The following is a 24865-nucleotide window of genomic DNA, read 5'->3' as shown; positions in this document are numbered from 1 at the left end:
TGGTGGTCAGACTTACTATTTATATTCTCAGAAGGCAATTCCAATCAAGCACATACGCAGGATGAACCTTCAAAGGGGATACAAGCTTTGGAGGAGGGGCACTCTTAAAGAGACTCTTAAGGACTTCTTAAAGAGAAATTTTGAGTTATTAGTTTTCACATAGCATTGCAATTAACAGAAATTCATTACACTAACATATAAAATTATTTTATTTGATATTTTAAATTTTTTACAAAAATAAATTTCTGTCTCGGGGTTGAGACAGAGCACATTAGCCCCAATGCCCCGCTCTGATCCTATCAGTATCAGAGATGTATGTATGTGGTAGGAGGTGGCGGTTGAGCTTAATTTTGCTGCCAAGGAAGAGGAGTCAGTTTTGCTTACTTTGGCTGCATGAGGGGAGGAATTAAAAATAGCTAAAAATGACCTCATGTTCGGTTAAAAAACTGGGTTTTTTGGGCTTAAACCAGATTTTATTTGGTTTAAATAACATTTATATTAAAAATATTATATTTCTGAAAAATCATTCAATCCTCTAATAATTAATTAAAATAATTATTAATGTAATTAACACTATTTTTCATATTAACTTATCTAAAAATATTTCTTACATTTTAACAAAAAACAAATTTTGCAATTTAATTATTTTATAGCTTAATGTAAGGAAGTCATTGGTGTATGAAAAGGGGGGGGGGTTTGGGGTTCTAACCCCCCCCCCCAAGCCGAGATTATAGTTTTATTTTGGAGGGAAAAACTTAAAACCCCTGAGAAAAAAAAAATTGAAAACCCCTCTTAAAAAAATTCTGCGTACAAATACATATACAACGCCACAACAGGCAAATTGCCCAACGAGGTGGCTGACTTAAGAACATCATGGACCACCGAGCCATTTTTTGGAGGCCCTACCTACTACTGCTACATAACACATGCACCCCGCCCACACCCCCCCCCTCGCGGAACCCCCAACGAATCGGTACGTGCGGGAATGTGCGTGTACGTGTAGTGAAACCTGACAGGAAGTTTTTGTTTCTCTGTAATGCTTGTTATGTGTAGTGCTGCCATCTGCCACCAGTTTTTCTAACTATGAGTGAAGTGTTATGATTGAATGATTTATCGTTGTAGGACTGTTGCTCTCTGTGGCGAGACTTTTTAACGGGGAGATCGGCTCGCATTTGCGCCTTGAAGTTGGGAACCACAGAAAACCAACTTCAGCCAACCACCACTGTGGGGTTCGAACCCGGATCCTCACATCGTGAGTCAGTGGCCTATGAAGGAAGCACTCTGTGTTTCAAAATTGTGTGTGTGTTGATGTTATTATTATAACCATATAATAGAGATGTTTTCTCCAGTTACTTCCAATATGTTCAGTTAAGAAGCAATTTTGCAAAAACTGATAAAAACTACATAAAAATACCAAATTCGTTTAATGAAGCATAATTAATTAGTTAACAATGATTCACAATATACAGGGTGATTATAACTAAAGTTCCGATTTCAAAATACTATAAAGCAAGAACCACTGGTCATAATGACTTGAAAATTTGCAGGAATATTTCTTAAGTAATGAAATTATGTTTGGCAAAGGGAAAAATTACTTAAGAGCATAAGATAGATGGAACTGTGCTCAACAAACACATGGGAAATTTGCTAGCAGGATGGAAACGATAGCCAGTCTGGGAAAAATCACAATTTAATTCATAATTCATGGAAACATCCCAAAAATGAAGTTATGGAACTATGGCTTCCACAAGAAATGTTCAATACATTGTTCACCATGTTTTGCTACAAAGTAAAAGGATAAAAATGCTTTTTCAACTACAGATCAGAAAGTCGTTCTAATTCTGTGGATGTGCTTTCAATTCAGCCAAGTTCACGATCCAACCACTGTACATAACATTTTTGAGGTACCATAAAGTCAAAATTTGCAAGGGTCAAGTGAACGTAGTGACCTGGGGTTATGTCATTCGGTAATTCCCAAAATTGTTCTTCAGCAGCTGCTTCACTGGTGTTGCAGTGTGCATCTTTATTACAGTTGCATTTCCCACACAATGATGTTAATGAAGTGCTGAAATGATATGGATGCACAAAAAAGGATGCACCACGGGCAGACAGTAGCACCACCTATCAGTATTCACAAGTTTTCTTTTTTCTTTGCCAAACAAAATTCCATTGCTTCAAATTCTGGCCAGTTCTTATTTTACAGAGTTTTTGACCCAGAACTTTAATTCTAATAAAAATACAAATACAACGCCACAACAGGCAAAATGCCCAACGAAGTGGCTGAAAAAAAGATGCCCATAAAAATATGGATGTCATATATTTCAAAAATATAGCAACCCAATTAAAAATGCAATTAATAAAAATTATAATCAATATATATACACGCGATAAAATATTTTACAATGCCCATAAAGAATACTTATGGTTGTCTTATTCTAAGTATGAATAGCTTCTCAATTTACCCCAACATATTTATCGTATTTCTTTTTAAACGTGTCAATTTTGTTACAATTTACTACCTCTGGGGGGTAAGCTATTTCATTTATTAACAACCCTATTAGAGAAAAATTCCCTGTGACACCATAGCCTTGCATTGTCCCTCACCAATCGATACTGGTGTCCCCTTGTAAAAGCAGTCGATTGGCGGTGTACTAAAAGTTCATGGTCCATCCTATCTATCCCATTGAAAATTTTGAACACTTCGATCATATCTCCTCGACACCTGCGTTCATCCAATGTAAACATAGCCTCTGCATAAATCATCCTGCACATAGCTGATTATTTTTTATTAAACTTACTATGGTATAGTAGAACCTTGAGTAACAGGGGGGGGGGGGAGGAAGAAATGGTGAAAGTATAAAAAACCATTGAATTTTGAGCCTGGTGGTGATATGCAGCACGAGATGTGCTGTTTTTTATGGAAAGAAAATAAAAATGTCTGTGAGGTGATGAACCACCCTAGTCTGTTCTTTGTCTTTTAGGGGCAGCTAATGATGAAGTCACTGTTGTTGCCTCTTCGTGAAAAAAAAACCCGGCGCAATTGAGATGATACACCACTACATATAAAAAATGTATGATTCAATCTACATTCATGAACTTGCTAAATATAGAGTAGTAAGTAGACACACAATGTATCTCCAAGATTAGAACATATGGTAAGAATGAGAAATATTCAGTTACTGTATATAACATTTTAAGTAACCACGATATTTTATATGAAAATACATATATATTCAGATAACTCTATTGCAATTATTTGAAAGGGAAAAAAAACCACTAATACCCTCTTATACCATTTAAAGATTCACCATAGAATGTACCCCAAGGTTAGAAAATGTGGTAAGGATGAACAATTTTGGCTAATAAAGAACTAATGATATTTTACAATAGAAAATTATGATTTTTTTTTTGAGAAAAACCAGGCTGGTTAAAAAGAAAACCACATGGTTTAAATCAAACAACCCTGGCTGATGTTACACTTGAATGGCCACTAATGTTATCATTTGAATATTGTTATATTTTTTTTTTTTACAAAGTATGGACCTATATCATAACATAAGAAAAATTTCATTTATAGTTATTGGGATTTTGGTTTATATTATCATTTGTTTTTTCATCTAAATTTCTTTTTGCATGTTCTGCAGTTGAGCTAGACTTATTTTTTATCCCCATAAGCTGTCAACCTGTTATCAACCTGTGAGACTATGCAGGTCAAAAGAGGTACTTGTTAAAAAAATTTTCTGTGCTTTTACTTTTTATATATTTCGTAAAAAATAATTTCAAGAATCACATGATCCCCATGCATTCCCAAGGGATCAGCATGATCCGTCCAGAGAAGATCTAGTTTACAATGCCCTATTTGGGCCGTAGTAGCCACTATAATCTATGTTGTATATGTAGAGTTACGTTTGTAATGGCTTTCATATAGTAAAATCAAATGTAAGATAAAGGAAAAAAGGCCCTTTTCTTCAGTTCTTGGTCAGTTATTTTCAATTGACCAGATTCCCAGTTCTTCGACCGAAAGACTTTAAGCGATCTATGGAACATATAGTACATTAAAAAAGTATTGCAATCCACACTAAACAGCTCTATTTTGAATCTTGACAATGGCTGAATAAAAAGGAGGGGGTAAAATGATAATGATCACGTGACTAAGGCTTTGAGTAAGAGCAGAAATATAGATGTTGTTTACCTTGATTTCCAGAAGACATTTGATCGGGTCCAACATGGTAAACTCTTGAATCGTTTACACAAGATTGGGATTGGGGGCAACTTGCTGTATTGGATAGAATCATGGTTAAGAAATAGGTCATGGTGGTAAAATAAACTGGTTATGGTGAACGGGGAATTCTTTGATTGGACAGTCATCAAAGGGAGTCCCTCAAGGAAATGTCTTTGGCCCCATACTTTTTCCACTTTTTATCGATAAACTCAATGGGATTGTTGCAACTCACTATTGCAAATTTGCAGATGATGTGAAGCTAATGGGGCTAGTCAGAAATCAAAGCAATAGGGAGTTGCTCCAGACCAACTTAAACAGGATTGGAGCATGAAGTTTAGAGTTGACAAGTGTATGGTCACTCATTTTGGTTCGAACAATCCATGTTTCTCTTACGAGTTGAATGGTGTCACTACCCCGGATGCAACTAGGGTCACAGATTTGGGAATTCCCTTTGACGAGCGGCTTACACTTTCTGAACATTGTTCAGCAGTGGTCAAGCAAATAGAATGCTTGGTTTCATTTTCAAAAGGTCTCTTCACGTTCTCCTGAAGTCATTTTTCGGTTTTTTCAAGGCTTAGTTTGTCCTGGACTGGAGTATGCTGTAAGATTTTTGAGATCATACATACAGAAGGGACATAAGACTTGGTTGAAGGGGTGCAGAGAAGAGCTAAGTGTGTCCTGGTTAGCACACTACACTTGAGTTATGAAGACAGACTTCATTTTTTGAATATGTTTACATTAGATGAATGTGGAATACAGTGGCATGATTGGAAATTTTGCAACCAGCTCTTTGTTCAAAAAACAAGCAGCTCTCCAGCCTTTCACACAAAACGGGGTGTATGGTCAATACATTCGGTTTAGGGTTTCTTAATGATTATACTGGGGAACAAATTTTGTTGTTCTCTGTTGCATGAGATTTTTCAACTGATCCAAGTTATTTTATGATCATTGATTTCAAATCTGAAATCCATTTTTCTCTGCAAGCTCTAGTTTTTATGCAATTTGATATTATACAGAGTGTGAAATAAAGTCTTTAGACCAACCACCCTTTATCTTTCGAATGGTTGGTTATAGAAGTATGCTTTCAACTAAGAAAAGTATCGAAATAACATGTCCATCTCAGATATGTTATGCATTTCACTAGGGCTGTACATGTATCAAGATTCAAAATCAATTTTTTTTATACGATCCTTCTGTCCTTTAACTTTTAATTAGAAAGATGTCGACCTGTCTCTTCTGATCATAAGAAAAACATTCCACATTTTTAAGTGCAATATTCACTGAGATACTTGAAAAACGAAGAAAATTTTGGGAAAAAACGGTGTTAAATGTAGAAAAGCCGTTTTTACCCACATTTAAAGCTGTTTTTTTCCCCAAATTTCCTCCATTTGTCCAATTTGAATATCTCAGTGAATATTGAGATATTTATGCTTGCATTTAGAAACGTGAGAATTTTTTGTTGTTGTTGGGATCAGAAGAGACAGGGCAACACATTTCTAATTAGAAGCTGGGGGATCGTATAAAAAAAAAATTTTGAATCTCGATACACGTACAGCCCCTGCATAACATAATGCATAACATATCCGAGATAGACATGTTATTTAGATACTTTTTTTAGTTGAAAGCATACTTCTATAACCAACAGTTCGAAAGATAAAGGGTGGCTAGGGACTCAAACTTTATACCCTGTATACCGATACATGTCCAAAGGTCCCGGGCTATCGACTAATGGCATATACTAGCTTAGTTCTTGCAGATTAGTTGTACATAATTGGATCATTAGTATAGACCTGAAAATAGTTAAAATCCTACTTAGCCAACAGAAAGGATTCACAAAATTTCCATGATTTCTTTGCATGCGGGGCAGCCGAGCTTCAGACAAACACTGGACCCAGAATGAGGGGCCTGTCCATAAAGCTCTGGAAGCAGGCATGACAAACATTGTGAGTGATCCAATTGTCAGCTGAGAGATGATCATTTTCCCTTCACTTCACCTCAAGCTTGGATTGATGAAGTAGTTTGTCAAGGCATTGAATGTTGATGGCGAATGTTTCGAATATATAGTTTCTTCTTTTCCTGTTCTGCCTTTTGAGAAGATCAAAGCAAGTGTATTCGATGGACCTCAAATTAATGCCCTTGTGCATGATCCTTAATTTGTCACAAAGATGAATGAAAAGGGGAAGTCAGCATGTGTGGCTGTCTTTTAAGGCAGTTATATAAAATTTTCTTAGTAACAGAAAGGCAGATAACTATGAGATTCTGATTACTAGAATGATGTTGGCTTTTCGTAAGCTCAGATACAACATGAGTGTGTACAGCTATATTTCCTGTTTAGTCACCTTGATCAATTCCCCCAAGAATCTTGGGGCTTTAAGGGATGAACAGGGAGAGCGCTTTCATCTAGCTGTCAAGACAATGGAAGAACGCTACCAAAGCTGCTTGGACAAAAATAGTATGGTGGACTACTGCTGGAGCATCAAACAGGATTTCCTTCATAAAGTCCAGAAACGCAAGAATTATAAGCTCAAATTCTTGCCTGCAAAGTGCCAGAAAAAATTAATTCAGAACCAGTTATTTTGAAAAAAAATCTAGAGCTTACAGGAAGAAACTAAGTTCAGATTTGAAATCAGCATACTTGAATTAGGTAAGATCAAAAGCTTGTATAAATGAAACAAAAATTTTGTTCCTCAGTGTTATTAGTCAGTTATTGTTACGGGAAAACCCCAGGTCTTGATCTGATCTCAGTAAGGAGGCGTGCACTGTACTAATTTAAGACTAAAACAAAAAAAATATGTTTCTGGATACCTACAAAAACGCATATGTAGCAAAACAAAGATTTACACCTAGAAAAATGAACAACCCAAAATTGGTGCAGTAACTCTTTGAATCAGATAGGAAAATTTGTCTGATGAATGTTGAAAAGCAATTTATTATGTTCATTTAAATTTTTCCTACAAAATGTTAACAATCTAAAAAATTGGCGAAATTCATAAAGTATCTTTTTAATGGGGAAACTGAATTATATCATTTGTTTTAAAAAGTGAAAAAAAGAATATCCACTTTTATTGTGGTTCAACAGATAATTGATTCATTGATTATTAACCATTAATCTAAGAGGAAACTTTTGATTACAAAAAATATTTCAAATGTTGACAGACATTATCATAGAAACCATTTAATTGAAAACATTTATTTCTTAGAAATTTATCAAATTAAATAAGATTAAATCATTCCAAGGTTCGCCCTTGCTGAGTGAGACATCTGTTCCCTCTTTCTTTTCAACAGCAACTAGCCAAAACAGCGATGCGGGACAATATGTATAGGTACTCTGCACTCAAGACTTCTTACAAGAACATTCCTTTCTTCGCTCTTGAGGTGTTTTTTAGGTCACAGTTCCATCATTTTCCCCATTCTCTGTGATTTCATTAGCATGTTTTTTGCTTCTTTGGATTAATTTTTTCTGTTCTCACTGGGAGATGCTCCAAGTGCTTGGACTGAACATTCAAATTAAGAAGTTGTGCTTCTCATGATGGAGAAGTCTTGAAGGATGCTTCGTCGAACAGAATTGGTGAGAACATTCCGTTTGTTGAACTTTTAGCACTAATAACTTTAAAAGAAAAATTTGTTACCCTGTGATAATCAAGCTTAAAATGTTTTTTGTGTAAAATCTAAAATTTAATATTGTTAATAAATGATTCAAGTGGAAAGGAAAGTTGTCATTCTTTATTGTTGCTACTGATGAACTAATTGTTGGGAAAATAAACCAGGAATGTACTTTAACGGTACAGAACGAAGAGTCGAAAAACAAAAAATTTACATAACATTGGCCAAAAAATAAGAAACTTTTGAATTTTACTTCAAGTAAAAGTAATATTTATAGCATTCTCAAATACGACAACCTAAACATCTCTTGCATGGAAAAGCTAAGCAAGTATCACAGAGATTGGAAATTTCGAAAATATGAAGCATACAAGAGGTCAGAATAGTACCTGTAGTCACCTTGATGACTGAAAGCCATAACTTTCTCCTTGGAATAAAACATTAGGGCTTCATGAGTACACGCATATAAAAATACAGATAGCAGTCATGAATATATAGGAAGTAAAAATACTGGATATGCAAGGGGAATACATATCACACTATCCAGAAACTTGGCCAATAGGATAACACTGAAGATGGTATCATTATTTCACTTAATTTTTTTTTTTGGCCACCTGTTTTTTTACTGTGCACTGTAAGGCAATATGCCATGCTGTGTTCGCGATTTTGCGAGTGTGGAAGCATTTACTTCGTGCATGCATGCAGCTTAGAGGAAACACTAGGATAGTATCTATGTGATCAGGAGGGAATTTTATTTTTCAATAAATTAAGAGACAAAAGCATCAGCGATTTTTGCCAATTTGCTTTGAACTTAGCTGAAAGATAACTTTGCATGCATATCTGTCATACCATTCATGCGCTGCAGAGCTATATAACATTTTTTGGAATGTGTACCAGATAAAAAAAAAAATATATTAATAATAAATAATAACATCATGTTGAAAACTAATGCACAAAATAAAAAAAGTTATATGTTAATTGAATTGCATACCAAGAAGTTCTTCCAAAAGAATCAAGGACTTAGAACGAACAACTGCATTTCCTTGCTCATACACCTGTTTATCATAGTCAAGTGCTGCAAATTCATGATCCATGGCAAATAAACATACTGCCACCATTTGTACAAGCTGCCATGTTTCAAATCTTTCAGCAATAATAAGGGCTGGCAAAGATGAATTCAACTGGTTTTGCATTTTTTCAGCTTTTTTGATATCTATACAGAAAAATAAAAATTATTTCATACTAATTCATCACTTCACTAGAAACTGTATCCCAACCCCTATGGCGAGAATTAATTTCAAGAAAAATACGTTTTTCTTCCGGGGTATTCACATTTGGAATTCTCTGCCATTGAGTGTTTGAAATAAATCCTTAGCATTGTTCAAAATGACGGTATTTAACCATCTTCTGGTTGAAAATCCCTTGGAATGAACAGTGCGCGTGCTCGTCTGTACATATGTACAAAAGCACTTGTTATCACTGTGATAAGAGGTTTTCTTTTCCTTCAGCCCCCTCCTCTCTCCAAAAACTATTTTCTTTAAATCCTATCTCTGTAAATGTTTCTCCCTTTATATATACATTCTGGTTTTTTTCTCTCCAATACCTGTTCTCCATAACCAACCTGTTCAATTACCGGATTTTCTAATCGGAATGGAGTCTTCCATTCGTGTCTTTATCAGTACCCCTACTTTATCCATGCATTATTATCTTCCCCCACATCAACGAGCCTTGTGAAGTGACTTGCTTGGTCTTTCTTAAAAAATTATTCTTTTCGCTGATTTGTTCTTCTGAACTAATTATACAACCAACTATGAACTTTTCACAGAAACTCAGATAAACTCCTTTGTTGGCAAAAGCAACTTTCCTTCTGTTTCATTAACTGTGGTTAGTAAAGTACTGCAATAGCAATGTCACATTAACAAATTAATGAATGGGAAGACAATAAATGAAATTTAAACAAATATTATGCAATAAAAAATTTAATTTAACCTGATATCAAATTTTCTATATCACATAATAAATAATTTTGACAGGTAAATTTAAGTGTTAACAATAATTTGATTTGGTTATGTGGATAGTTAACATCAAGTGTATATTCTATTAATTTTTATTTTTATTTTTGTCTAGCTTTTTCCTCTCCCTTCTATATTATTAAAAATTTGCCAGTGAATTAAAGTGAAAAAAAAAACCGTAGCATGAAATTCTCTTATATCAGCTTTTGGTTGCCATAATTCACTCTCTAATTTAATTAATAAATATATTTAGACCTATTGGGCTGATATACTTCGTTCTTTTTATCTTTCTTCCAGGTCTAAAGAAATAAGAAGATTTACGTGTATCGCAAGAACAGAGATGTCATAAGGTCGAGAGCATTTTACTAGCTTTTAGCTACTGCTCTCTTCCCTGTCCCAGCTTTCTTCATTACAATACAATACAAATACAACGCCACAACAGGCAAATTGCCCAACGAGGTGGCTGACTTAAGACATCATGGATTCCCCCCCCCCCCCGCGGAACCCCCAACCAATGTGCGTGTGCGTGTAGTGCAACCTGACGTAAAGTTTGTTTCTGTGTAATGCTTGTTATGTGTAGTGCTGCCACCTGCCACCAGTTTTTTTCTAACTATGAGTGAAGTGTTATGATTGAAGGATTTATCGTTGTAGGACTGTTGCTCTCTGTGGCGAGACTTTTTAACGGGGAGATCGGCTCGCATTTGCGCCTTGAAGTTGGGAACCACAGAAAACCAACTTCAGCCGACCACTACTGTGGGGTTCGAACCCGGATCCTCGCATCGCGAGTCCGTCACTATAACCACTCGACCACTACAGCGGCTTCATCACATTATGAATTAACTGTTCAACCGTTTTCATTCAAACTTTTTTCTTTCTCTGCATTTTTTTTTCAAACATTGTAATATATGTAATTTAATTGTAAATTCTAATTTGTATTGTATTATCATAATTGACTGGGGACAAATAAATTATGTTATGTTATGTTCAAGATATTCATTAGAATGTCAATAGCCGAAGGGTCTCATATTTGATCAATGCAATATTTAAAAGAAATCAAAAAACACAGTGTTGCCACAGAGTACATATTGAAATGACTACAAGCGAAGCAATAAAGACCTATAAAGAATGCTAAACAAATACAGCCCTGAAATTTCTTTTTATTTCAAACACAAAAAAAAAAATAGCACATTAAAAAATTTACCTGAATTCAAATGAACACATGCATGAAACTGTAGGAAAATTGTAACATATTCAAAGGCTGTCATTCTTGTTTTTCCTTCAATATCAGTTCTACAAATTGAAAGATAATATATATTAATTATTTTTTTATACTTAATTTAGACACATTAAACCATTTTATTTTTAAAAATACATGTAGGGCCCACTATAATTTTCCTGTAATAAAGTAGCAGCTTATGTAGTTTTAATTATAAACTCTTGGCTCTCCAGCAGCATATTCAATAAGTTTTGTTTTTTGTGTACTTTTTCAGAAATATTTTTTATTCTTACTGAGAATTGATGAAAAGTGATAAAGACAAAATAATATTATCAGTAGACACGCAATATAAAGACTACTCAAACACCTTTTTGTTTTATTACTTATATTTCAGAACAAAAATACATCTCTACACTTTGCATCTACTTTGCACACTCTGCATTTGCAGTAGATATGCATAAAATAATAACTGTTCAAAAGATTTGAATATATTATTGGATAAGTGCGAATTTCATAGTTTTGATTTGGAAGTTTCAACCATTCTACTTTACCAGAAGTGTACTAGGAGGTTTGGATTTCATCAAAATAATTTTTTAACACCACAGAATGTGCAAATTGTCTAGTGAGGTGGAAAGCCAAATGAAATCAAAATATACAGGGTGGTAACTATCAACTGCCCAATAATTTTACACACGTGATTCCTTGTGAAAAACTAATATAGAAAAATGTTTTCAGTTTTTGTATCAGACAAATGTTTAGTGAGTTATAAGGTTTTGAAATTTTTTGACGTATCATTTTTTTCTAACGGCGAGTTACATGCCAAACTCCAAATGAAAGTGTATTTCTCCACCAGCAGTGGGTTGTCACTTCTTGAAAATGAACCGAAATTTTCAATCCCATTATAGAAACCAAGTTTGGCCTTCTTCTTTCATGATTGGCGCTTTTTCTCTCCGTGTAGTGTGATATTATAACCTTGTTATTACATATAGCTTACGTGTTAGCTTCGTCCATTATGTTGGCTAATCTATCACCAGATTTGTGAAATGTGTGCCAAATGAAATCTGTTTGGAATTTTTTTTAGCCAAATCAACACTTTTTTGCCAAAATATGGCAACTTGTTTACCTTCACTATCAAGTCAAATTTTTTGAGGGAAGGTGCATACAGTGTGTATGTGTTTACTGCATGATCGTTATTTTAATCAGATTACATGTTGATCAATAAAATGGCAATATTTTTGGAGTTTTTTGAACTTTTATAGAAACTGTTACACATAAAAGGATTTGATGAAGGTCCTTGGTTTAGGTTGGTCCACATCCAACCTAAACCAAGGATGAAATTGCAGTTCGTCTGAAAAAGTGTTTGCAAGATCAGATGCATAAAGTTTTGCATTTCAAATATACAGAATCTTCATGAAGATTTGAGGATCTCATGTTGATCAAACATGAAAACTTTCTTGTCATTGTTCCATACATCACTTTATGGTCAAAAAGATGGGAAATTGAGGAATCAAACAAAACACAGACAGTGACACATTGAAACATATTTTTGTTGAGGAGTTAATATTGTTTCTGTTGTATTCAGAAAATTTTTCATAGAGTACAAAACTGTCTCATACATGCTATGTAAATTCTATTACTGACTGGTACAATATTAAAATTGATATTTAATAGAGTTTACTAATAATGAGCACTTTAGAAATACTATGACATAATTTAGGAAAAATTCTTTGATTTTCCAAAATTTTACCGAAGTAAAATATGATGAATTTAGAGCCCCTCCCCCTAAAACATGGGGCCCGTATTGCCCATGCAGAACTTGGGTCCTAAACACCATATAGCATACACTAGACCAGAATAAATTAACTTGTAGAAAAGTAAAAAAATGACTTTGGGAAAATTTAAAGAAACTTTTGTAAATGTAGAATCCAGCATTAAATTTGGTATTTTGACCACTACAGACCAATGTTCAAAAACCATTGAATATCATTGTTCTTATTGTTCTCCCTATGGTGTCTGCGGAAAGGCATGGACTTCCTAGCTACTTTACGTGATTGTGGCGCCACGGAAAGGTTGCTCCAGAGTGAGAACGAACTTCCTGAAATAGTCTAGTCAGATTGATGTTGACCGTTGATCAGGTGAGATCTAATTTAATAACTGTGATAAATTTGCAATATTTCAATAATGTAAAACTTTAAAATTACCGCATCATATTGAAAATAAAATTCAAGTTGTCGCTGTAATTTTAATTAACTGTAATAAATCTTCAAGTGGAAAATTTTATGTTGTGCTGTTCTTTATTGTTGTCCACCAACAATCCTTTTGGGATAACATAAAATTAAACTGGGAGTGCACTAGTTTGTTGCAACAATCTACAAACTTCTGTCTTGGTTAATTGTGATGACTTCAACATTCCCAGTCATCAATAAAATCTGTTCCTTTTTGGATTACATGCTTGACAGCACATAGTCTTAAATGTCTGATCACACACACCGCTATCGATTTTTAATAAATAAGCATTTGCACACTAACTTTTAAAATACCTTATTCTCACATTTCAATGAGTTTAGCGTAATTGATCATCATTTTTTGGATGCAACATCATTTATACACTCTTGTGCAAAATTAAAAGAATTTGCACATTTGTGTCTATTTTCACAAAAAGCACTGAACCAAAGGTACTAATAATGCCGCCAAATTAGTATGCAAATATTCAGTGTTAAATACGAAAGTGTACACGTGCGTGTGGGCAGAGCTGTGACCATGGAGGGGATGATAAGGGCATGAGGCGTTTTTCACGATTTGTGTGTTCGTACTCCTCAGCGAGTTTCGCTGTGTTTCTTGCAAGAGTTTCGTAAATTTCTTAAGCTATCGGGTAAAATGAGTAGTAACAAATGTATGGATGACGGAATGAGAAGGAGAATCGTCGGTAGATTGAAGGCAGGACAACCACAAGTGAAGGTGGCTACAGAGCTCAATGTTACGCCCAGTGTCATTTGCAATTTGTGGAAACAGTTTCAGGACACTGGATCAATATTGAGAAGACCTGGATAAAATCGATGAAGAGCCACGACGACCACCGAGGATTATTATTTGGCAGTTTCAGCACGGAGCCACAGGATTGCTACAGCGCCACAGCTCTCACATGAGCTGCATGCTTCCACTGGAACTCAAGTTTCACAGTTTACTGTTGCCCGAAGGCTTCATGAGAGAGGGCTTTATGCCAGAAGTCCCGCTAACTGCAGCACACAAAAGAGCGTGTTTAGCATGGTGCAGACAAGATCAGCCGTGGACCAGACTTCAGTGGAGCACCGTGCTCTTCACAGATGAGTCTAGATTCAGCCTGGACTTTTCGACGTACACTCATTTGGAGAGATCCTGGTACCCGATACCATCCCTCCCACATCAGTTAAATGAATCACTATGGTGGTAGAGGTGTCGTGGTCTGGGCAGGCATCATGTTGGACAACCGCACACCTCGCCATGTGTTTGGCAGAGGGTTCGTGACTGCTAGGAGATTTAGAGAGCAGATCTTATAGCCCAATGTTTGACTTCTCAGGGGTGCAGTTGGCCCTCGGTTCCAGTTCATGGATGACAATGCTTGTCCACATTGAGCTCACCGACTTTCTGGAAAATGAGGATATTCGGGGTATGGATATGCCAGACAGATCTCCTGACGTAAACCCTATAGAACATGTCTGTGACGCTTTTTTTGGGGGGGGGGGCAATTGCATTTCGACATCCCAGTCCGAGAACCATCCCAGAATTGAAAACTGCAAAACTGCATTGCTGCGGGAATGGGAATGATTGCCACAGGGACTCCTCAACTGCCTTGTGTCCATTATGTTGTCATGCTGTGCGACCTGTCTGATTGTGAGAGGGGACCATACCCCCATATTAGACTCATTTTCGGTTCGATATCGCAATATGGATTTTGGACTTTTCTGCAATGATGAGCTTTACTGACAATCATGCGTGCATACCATGACTTTTGTATGGTACATCTTTTCCTCTGTTATAACTGAGTATTCGTACCTAATTTCATTAAAATCGGTCAAATTTTGCACACGAGTGTGCATAGTTTTCTGCTTTTCCTATTAAAATTAAAAATATTTTTGTTTTATACTGGGCCACAACAGGCAAAATGCCCAATGAGATTGTGGTGTCCTTATAAGAAATGACTAAAAGAACTAAAGTGATAAGAACATAGAACGCCACCTAGTGTTGTGTAAGGGGAACTAGTGAGTTCTACCTCGGACATCAAGTAGACAAGATGTCTAAATGTTCTGCTCTTTCCGCTTTATAAATTCTTCCTATCTATATGTATGTAATCTATCTAAGTCTAACGTAATAATAAATAATCATCAAAATAAATACCCATGTGTTATCCACTCAGCTAACAAAGTGTTAAAGAAATACATCAGAGGTGGCTGAGAAAAAGATGCCCATAAAATTATGGATGTCATATATTTCTAAAATACAACAACCCCCCCAATTAAAAATGCAATTACAAAAACTAGAAACAATATATATACATGATGAAATATTATACAATGCCCATAAAATGTATTTATCGTTGTCTTATTTTAAGTATGGATAGATCCTCAATTTACCCCACCATGTTTATCATATTTCTTCCATGTGTCAATTGTGTTAGAATTTACCACCCTTGGGATAAGCTATTCCATTTATTAACAACCTTATTAGAGAAAAATTTCCTGCGTCACCACAACCTGAAATTATCCCTTAAGGCTCAATTCATTTGCCCATGCTGTGATCACATATAAGTTGGCCAGTAGCAATTTTTCTATTGTTAGGGTTCCAGACTATATCCATAAATTCCACATCATTTACATATTTGCTGCCAATTTCTTTCATCGTTGACCGAGTTTATCAATAAGTAGTAAAAAAAGTATGAGACCTGTAACCCAAGAAAGATTATTGATCGCATGTAGGCTACACAATTTTTCTCCTTCATCATCTAGTCTAAAATTTTCTTGAAGAACTATAACCCAAATGAAGAGAGGCAATGTTTATGGTTTATGGAATGTTGGTCTAGCGTTTTTTATGCTATTTAATCCATTTTGAATGACACAAAATATTTAAACACCATAGCTGACCAATTTTATCCGATAATAATGATGGTTTGTCCCAATGGTGATGGCTAATTTCAAAAAGATATTGCATTTCCTGATAGTGCTCAGGATTGGTTTAAGGTACATGAAGGAGTGCTTATTTTGCTTGAGTAATATCAAGTATAATATGTAAATGACGTGTAATTATTGAAAATATTGAGTGCGCTTAAAAATATTGGGGGTGGGCTCAGACTAACGAAGTGGGTACAAGTTCATGCCTCCTATGATAATTCAGCATTATATAGTTTACCCACAGTTTATTTGTCATTATAACTTATAGTTATTTGTCCATTATATTACACCAAATTGTTCTCTTCTGACAAGATTCTTTGTTTTGCTCATTTTCCGCTTGAGAATTAATTTCTCATTTTTATTTTTTGTTTGATATATGCCTCATTCTGCATGGTGCTAGAATCTAAAACAGGGTTCTCAAAGTGGGTGATGGAACTATTCGGGGGGGATACAAGCTTCAGACGCTGGACATAAGGGGGCAATGGAAGTATGAGAGCAAAAAATAAGTTTTCGAAAACTCAGACCCTTTTCCCAAGGGAGCCTTCTTAAATATCTGTGCCTATGGGTGAAAAAAACTAAGAATATTGCACACAGTAGTTGCACTTGCTTCACCTATTAAGGAAAACAGAGCAAAAGTGTTTTTCCCCCTTTGAATAAGCGCTATACAATCCATATGTACTGTAAGTGTAATTGATTGATAAAGCCTACTGTTGCAGATTTCGACAATCTGGGGATAAAAGGTCCAGCATTCCCCCGGAGACTGATTATACTATTAATCATATCTCTCTCAAAGGATTTTTTATTGTTTTTTTTTATGTTTAATTAGAGTGGTATCATCTGAATTTTTTTCTTTTAATGTTTGAGCTGAAAGTTGATTCACTGCAATCTAAAGAGATTTCTGATATGTTCATAAAACAATGGCAAATATTCAATGTTATTCATTCACAATTATATGTAAAAAAAAATAATCAATTGCAATGATTTTTTCACAGTAAATAATATCGCAGTAACACTGGTGATTTGAAAGATAAATGACAGATCAGTGGACCCTGACTTAAGGCCCCTTTACATGTACGCTTCTGTGCACGCGAAAGCTGTAAACAAATTCAGAATTACCATCAAGTGTGTATGTGTGTGCATAAAGGTGAAAAAGGTTTGTGGTTAGGAGTGAGCACTGGAACCGGTCATTACAGCGTTCAATTGCAAACACAAAATCATACGTCTAAAGGCAAACCAGCCCTATTGGCAAAAACGTGGAGAATCCCTCTTTCTTGGCATCATCTTCCTTCATTATCGCTCAAAAAAAAATTTACAATTGCACATAATTTTTTTCAGTGATGGCATCTCTAAGATGAGATGGCATCTTCAGTGATGGCAAAATAAGTGCATCTCTTGCACTTATTTTTGCAGTCTATTCCACGATGTTTTCTTTTTCTACTGCAATAATGTTTTTAAGGAAATGATAAAATTATGTTTAAATACCATAATTATGTTTGTTAGGTTATTGTAATAATTAATTTTCTAACTTTGATTTTTGTTCCATTTTCAACTGATCGTAGATTTTATTTTTCATGATAAGTTTCTTCAATTTAAGGCTATGACACAATGTCAGACAGGAAAGAAATTGAAAGCCCTTAGAACGGATAATGGCTTAGAATATTTGTCTAAGAAATTTCAATACAAGTTGAAACGGGAAGGTATTAAACATGAAAGAACAAACATATATTCCCGAGATGAATAATGCGGCCAAAAGATCTAACAGAACTGTGAGGGAAAGTTTTCTAGTCTATTTGTATAGTTCTAAATTGCCATCAGCATTGCGGGCAGAACTGATTATGGCTGTTAATTATCTGAAAAATAGTGTTGCATTTCATAACTAACAAGACTTCATATTTCGGATGGTTTGGGAGAAAATCGAATGTCAGTTACTTCAAACAGATAGGATCCACCGCATATGTGCATGTGCCGAGACAAAAACATCATAAACTGCAGCCTAAAGCTAAAGTTGGTATCCTAGTAAGATATGTAGCATTTACAAAAGGCTATAAAAAGTGGTATCCCGATGAAGAGAGAATAACCGAAACCAAAAATGTCACTTTCAATGAAAAGAAAATCGTAATGAAGAGAACCCTCACAAAACACAATTCAGATTGGAATATGTTCAATTGGTTAAAGTTATATTTGCATGAGGATGTTCCATACCAAGAACAAAAAGAAGGCATCACAGAGAGTGATGATGTTCCTGGTACTAGTAATACTAGGCCCATAACATTCACTAAGAAGGAGATACCTAATTAAAGTGGAAAGACAAAGGGAAGGATTGGTGTTTGATACTATCCTCAACAGATGAACCTAGAATTAGAAGTAGAGTAGAAATGGAGAAACATTGTGACGAAAAAGAAATAAATTACAATTCTGAAGATTTTGAACAGCCCACTAATGTAGAGAAAGAACAATCTAAAAATATGTCTAGTAGTTTGACAGTAGTCACGACAACTTGCAGATAAATGAAAGCAACCAAGCTTCATTTAATGTCTTCAAAGAAATGGAGAACTTCCAAATATTTTAAACAGATATTGACATTCCACAACATTATATACATGCTCAGAAATCTCTGCAGAATGTTGAGTGGAATAAAGAAATGTCTGGAGAAATAGACTCATTTATCACTTATATTAAAGTGAAAGAATGTGGGTTCGATTCCTGCACAGGGGCAGTTGAATTTCCTCTTTCCAAAATATATCTGCATCAGCCAGCTGTTAAAAACCTTTGTATAATCCAACTAACTCTTTAATTTCTATTGACCCATGGGAAGGACTTTTAGTCCCTTGGGATCACAGAGAGAGAGAGAGAGAGTGTCTGTGTCATCTAATATCATTTTTTGTGTTTTTCCCAGTTGTTTTGATTGTATGTTTTATGTGTTGTGTTCAGTCTAATAAAATATATATATAAAATATATATATATATATATATATATATATATATATATATATATATATATATATATATATATATATATATATATATATATATATATTATAATATACAAAAAAAAAAAATATTTTCTCTCACTGCTACCATTTTCAATTCAATTTCAGACACTTCATTCCACAAAAGTTCTGCCATCTCTTGAGCAATGTTAAAAATAACATTTTCCTCTCAATTTTTATATATCACAGATTATATTATATGTAATAGTTTTGAAAATATAAATTTCTAAAATTGTCTCATTCATTTGTGCAAACTCTGTATATTTTGGACAGTTTTTCTTGAAAAGGGAAAAACTTTTGGCAACTATGAAATTTGGCTGGTTCCGAATTTTTTTCATTTGTAATGTCTTGGTATATATACAGCATAAGAACATTTGAGATGTGGAGAGGGGAGAGAAGAAGGTAAAGGTTTTTCACCAGAAATTATGGTACATAAAATTGTAGATTAAAAAAAAACAAGAACATAGTCTACATTACCCATCTGAAGTCATTTTAGAAAACAGGATATATAAATTTGTCCTGGCAGCAGGAAAGGGATATTGAACTGCTAAACTTCTTATGTAAAAGAACACTGTTGATAGCTTTTCACCACTAGCAGCTTCAAGTAATGCCAATTGGTTATATGGCTGTCCTGAAAAATTAATAAAGTCAGAATTACAAATTTTATGGCCCATTCAGATAATGTAGAATATTTTAGCACCATAATATACTCAATTTTTTTTCAGAAAAACTATTAGTTTATTTATATATAGGTGCAAAAAAATAATTACAATTATGCAAAATACCATGGTAAATTAGTTCATCTTAATATAAAGGAATTAATAAGACCTTCCCAGTAAAATTCATTTTTCTATTTGATCTGATGTAGATATCATATAGGATATTAGAGATCAGATTTTCATGACCTGAAAATCTTAGAAATTTGCAAGCATTTATGACCTAGAAAAATATTACCTCAAAATACAAAAATATGACCTTACAATTTTCTTAATTATTTCATTGCCAATTTTTCAGATATTGCTTCTTATCATATTGATGAAAACTGTGTCTACTTTAGGCACAATTAATATTCTTTTAGTACATTCTAGAACTGCACTGAATTATGTAGATGCATTTTCAAGCTATATGATTCTCTATAAAATGACTAAAAAGTATATTGAAGCTGACAGAGGGACCTTTAATGGGACAGAGCCACTTTCCCTTGCTTGAAAATAGTACAATTAACAATAAAAATGTCTGCATCATCTAGAAGTAACCTCAGTCATGTTCATAATCGACTCAATACATAATTATAGCAAATAAAAAAGAGAGAGATCTCAAATATTCATCAATCAAGTTTATTAAGATTTATTAGCTAGCTCTAAGGAAAGAAAATAAATACTAGCCATTTCAGTCCTGCCATTTAGGCCACTAACTCGGCTAGTGGATACTAGCGGAATATATATTAGTATAGATTAGTAGCTTCTACTAAAACATATATTTATAAATTCTACCTATTTCTAAACATTTTTTTCAGACCAGAAAGCATTGAAATGACTTGATATTATATATAAGAGTATACATTAACCAGTCATCTGGCTAAGACAGTATTTGCCGTCAAGGCCATACATAACAGTGGTGCCTATAACAGCATATACCATCATGCAGATTTTCAGTCTTTAAGACTGAAAATCTGTCATAAAGTAAATCTGTCTGGAATAATTTGTCATAAAGCTGCTGCCCCCTACACAGGCATCTTTCTACTTTACTATCTTGCCTCTAGATGGAGTTGAGCAATTATATTTCAAGGTCTGGGGTTATTATTACTAAGGCAATGAATGAACGCCAGAACTTTGCCCCATAAACTGGACTTATTTCGTTGCCAAGATCCCTTCCAGCCCAGCTTCGTGGCAGACTCTGGAACACTTTACTTTGTGTCAAAAAGGAAAAAAAAATAACATAAAAATGTTTACAACATATTTTCCCCGGACAATTGGGTACTGTCGCGATTAACAAATTTTGTGGTGATTACAGACGAGATGAGGTTGGAAGTTGGAAAAAAGTTTCGGGGTTCCGTTAACACAGATGAATGTATGCATATTAGGATGGAGGTATATTTTAAAAGCAATTGGAGGGGGGGGGGTCCATGGCATCTCATCTGTTATCTTACACTTGCCATATTATATACACAGGATACAAAAAGAAAAATTAAATGAGAATCTTATTGTGAAATATATTACTAAGGCAAATGGAATAAGGATAGCAGGCTCATGGCCGCCATTTTATTCTTGCACTGGGATCCTATAGGGTTGCTGCACTGAATACCGTCTCGGAAATAATGCCAAGCAAAAAAAAAAAAAACAACAACATTGCACCTGAGACTTAACATTGCAACCTAGCAGAATATCTCACACAACAAAAAAATTTATGAAAGATTCGATTAAAAAAAAATTAAATTTAAAAATTTCGAAAAATGAACCACATTTTAAAAATACTAGAGAAATTGTAATCTAGAGTGGAAAATGCAGTTTTTGCGATTACGATGTAAAATTTAATAAACACTCCTGAGCAATAATCTTTTGTATTATTTTGAATGAAAACAATTTTTAGCAAAAATCATAACACACTGAAATATAGGCAATAAGTAAAAAAAAACCTCTTGATCTCCCCAATTAAAAGGGGGTAGATGAGTTGCCATCCAAAAAAAGACATGATTACAGGAATGAAAATTTAGATTAAATTATAGTTCCCCAAACTTTGTTCCATTACTAACTTCTTCAATTTTTTTTTTCTCATTGCTTCCCCCCCCCCCCCTCAAGCGAGCCCATGGGATCCCCCAGCTTCTACTTTGGATAATACTGAATTAAATGAAGGAAATAACTTACGAGTCATTTGAAAATGCAGAGATGGGAAAAAGTAATTAATAACTTTGGACTTTTGGACAACCATTATTAAGACACCTATGCCTCTTTATAAACACTGTCGACACTTTATATAATAAAAATTGTTTTTTCGGGTTCGAAGACCGTCGTCCGTTTGAGTTTGTTCTCAACGTTTCCCCAACACTAGTGGTTGGCATCATCAGGAGAATTGATAAACTGGATCAAAGTTATCAATTCTCCTGATGATGCCAACCACTAGTGTTGGGGAAACGTTGAGAACAAACTCAAACGGACGACGGTCTTCGAACCCGAAAAAACAATTTTTATCAAATGATGGCCGCGAAAACCTTATAGACTATTTACTTTATATAATGATTGTGAAGGGAAGGGGGGGTGGGCAACACCTCTCTTCTGGTGACTACACAAATCACAAAAGTGGGATTGGTTAGGTTGCATGTGTGAATTTGTTTAAAAAAAAACCATTCAAAATTATTAATAATCAGCCAATAAACCACCATAAACAAACTACCAAGCAGTCATTTGGAGTGTATTCTCATTCTGTGTTTTTTTGTCTGATGACACCCCAGACTAGTCAGAATCTAATGTTTAAAAAAATTCCCCTACTTTTCACCAAAAAATATTCTTCAACAAACTGATCTTCATCTCTCCACCAATGTTAATAAAATTTTTTCTGTTGCGTGTTAATGAAAATGTATTATTTTCTTGATTTAACTTTTTACCAGCCAAATTAAGATTTAAATTGATTTTCAAATTTTTTTTGTTATTTGCTTTTCTGATCCTTTAGTTTAGAGATATCAATCATAAAATTCATGAAAAAAAAATTTTCTTCTTTGATTTCTGGACTTGCTCACGTACATAGAAACAGCATTAAAATCAAAACAAAAAAAAAGAAATTTTATTCTTCCATAAAAATGGGTGATTAAAAAAATTAAATTCATGGCATAAGTGCTGAAATGAATGAAATTTTTGTTATGTAAATTAAGTTTAGAATCTCATGCACTCAGGGGGAAAAAAATCAAGTGCTTTCATGTAACAAAAATATTTTTTCCTAATTAATAAAACCTAATGTATATTCCCAATTGCAAACATTGGCCTTTAAATGGTTAAAGTGGCCATCATAATCTCAATAATTTCAGCAGACTTCCACTGAAATCATCATATCAACCACATCTTCCATAAACATTTTCAAAACAATTCTTCCTTTGTAATACAAACACAAATACAAACAATTCCAACCTCTAACATTCTCATCGTGACATGACTATTCTGTTACCAAACATTCATCTTTCTTGTACATTCCTATTCATCAGAAATCTGAGACCCCTACACTTCTTCTATACAAGCTCGGATCAATTCAACATCTCTCTCTCAACATCTGATAAGTTTTCTAAGCTATCCTATTCACGTTTCAAATATAGGTTTTCCTTCATATCATAGTTAATTGAAACATCCTCCTCCTCTCCTATTGTTGATTCGCCCATGATTGAATTCCAGCATAAACTGTGCATAATCATAGTTATATCACAATCAATCAACACATTCTTTGGTATGGAACTCAACTTTTGTTTTCTTTGTCTGTTGTATCCTACATATATAATATAACAAGTGTAAGATAACAAATGAGATGGCATGGACCTCCTCAAATTGCTTCTAAAATGTACCTTCATTTTAATTAGTACATTCATTCTTCTTCATGAAACACCAGAAATTACTCCCAACCCCATCTGGTCTGTTATCACCACAAAATTTGTTAATCACGACAGTACCCAATTGTCTGGGAAAAATAAATTGTAAAAATTTTTTATGTTTATTTTTTTTCCCTTTGACTTAAAATAAAGTGTTCTGAACTCTGCCCCAAAGCTGGGCTGTAGGAGATCTCTGCAATGAGATAAGTCCAGTGGCAAAGTTCTGTCGTTTATTCATTGTACAGAACTCAATCAAAGTATTGTATATATAAATATAATGCAAGCACTGCAAATTCAGTCGAACAAAACAAAGTTTTGCTTTTGCTGCAGAAAAATGACATTTCCTACATACCATTACTTGGAACAAGGTCAACAGCATGCCGATAAAAGTTTTCTGCTTGCAACGACTGTCCTCTATAACGTGCTGCATAATAATTAAAAAATATCAATTTTTAAATTTATCTAATTATATAATTATGTGCATTTACTGACAATGAAAATGACATACAAAGAAAGAAACAAGTCATATCCAGAAATCTATGAAGCCCACATAGCTAGAATGTAGGCTCGTATATGCAAATGGTACAAGTTCGGTGCAGAGGAAAAATTGTATGAAAACCTGTAATGACATTACAAGCATGAATTGATATCCTTATAGTAACCAGTAGCAGCATGTGATCTATTTTTTCACAGGTGCAAAAAGCACCAGCTGAAGCAAACAAGAGCACATACCAAAAATAATGCCAGGTAGATTTTATAGACATTAATTAACTCTGCAAGCCAGGGGTTTTCACCCCATGGTCCGGCGGCCAAAAGTGGCCCTCTGACCTTTTGCTATGGCCTGCCCGCGCGCGCCCGGCCACTTTTAGAAAACAGCTACTTTACATAGAAAAGCAATCAAATTCCAAAAGACGGCTAAAGAGTTCTGGCCCACTGGGAATCTGTACTGAGGTATTTAGAACTCTGTGAGTTGTTTTCCAGATTCAATAGTGATGCTGTGCATTTGGTACATTTAGAATGGCTGTCTTAATTAATTTAGGCACCCAGAGCCAAAATAGTTTTTGAGACCTTTGATTTTATATGGGCTTTACTCAAGAGGCCAAATTCGGCACCC

At 34.5% G+C, this 24865-nt stretch overlaps 1 protein-coding gene across 4 annotated transcripts in view; it reads right to left on the bottom strand.

The window, feature by feature from the left end:
• LOC149067626 (nonsense-mediated mRNA decay factor SMG7-like) overlaps positions 1-24865 on the bottom strand; it is a 267121-nt gene that overhangs the window by 147048 nt on the left and 95208 nt on the right. For all 4 annotated transcript variants that reach the window (XM_089252529.1, XM_089252530.1, XM_089252532.1 and 1 more), the window contains exons 7-10: positions 24104-24175; positions 19662-19815; positions 11036-11124; positions 8814-9035 (exon numbers count right to left, since the gene is read on the bottom strand). In XM_089252529.1, the coding sequence (XP_089108655.1) occupies positions 8814-9035; positions 11036-11124; positions 19662-19815; positions 24104-24175 (537 nt within the window). The remainder of the gene's footprint in view (positions 1-8813; positions 9036-11035; positions 11125-19661; positions 19816-24103; positions 24176-24865) is intronic.

This window comes from Pholcus phalangioides, unplaced genomic scaffold (assembly GCF_987345545.1).
Source record: "Pholcus phalangioides strain wild (caught in Gottingen) unplaced genomic scaffold, Ppha-v1.0 ptg000029l_1, whole genome shotgun sequence".
Taxonomy (NCBI): Eukaryota; Metazoa; Arthropoda; class Arachnida; order Araneae; family Pholcidae; genus Pholcus; species Pholcus phalangioides.
This window is presented reverse-complemented; position numbering and strand designations above follow the sequence as displayed.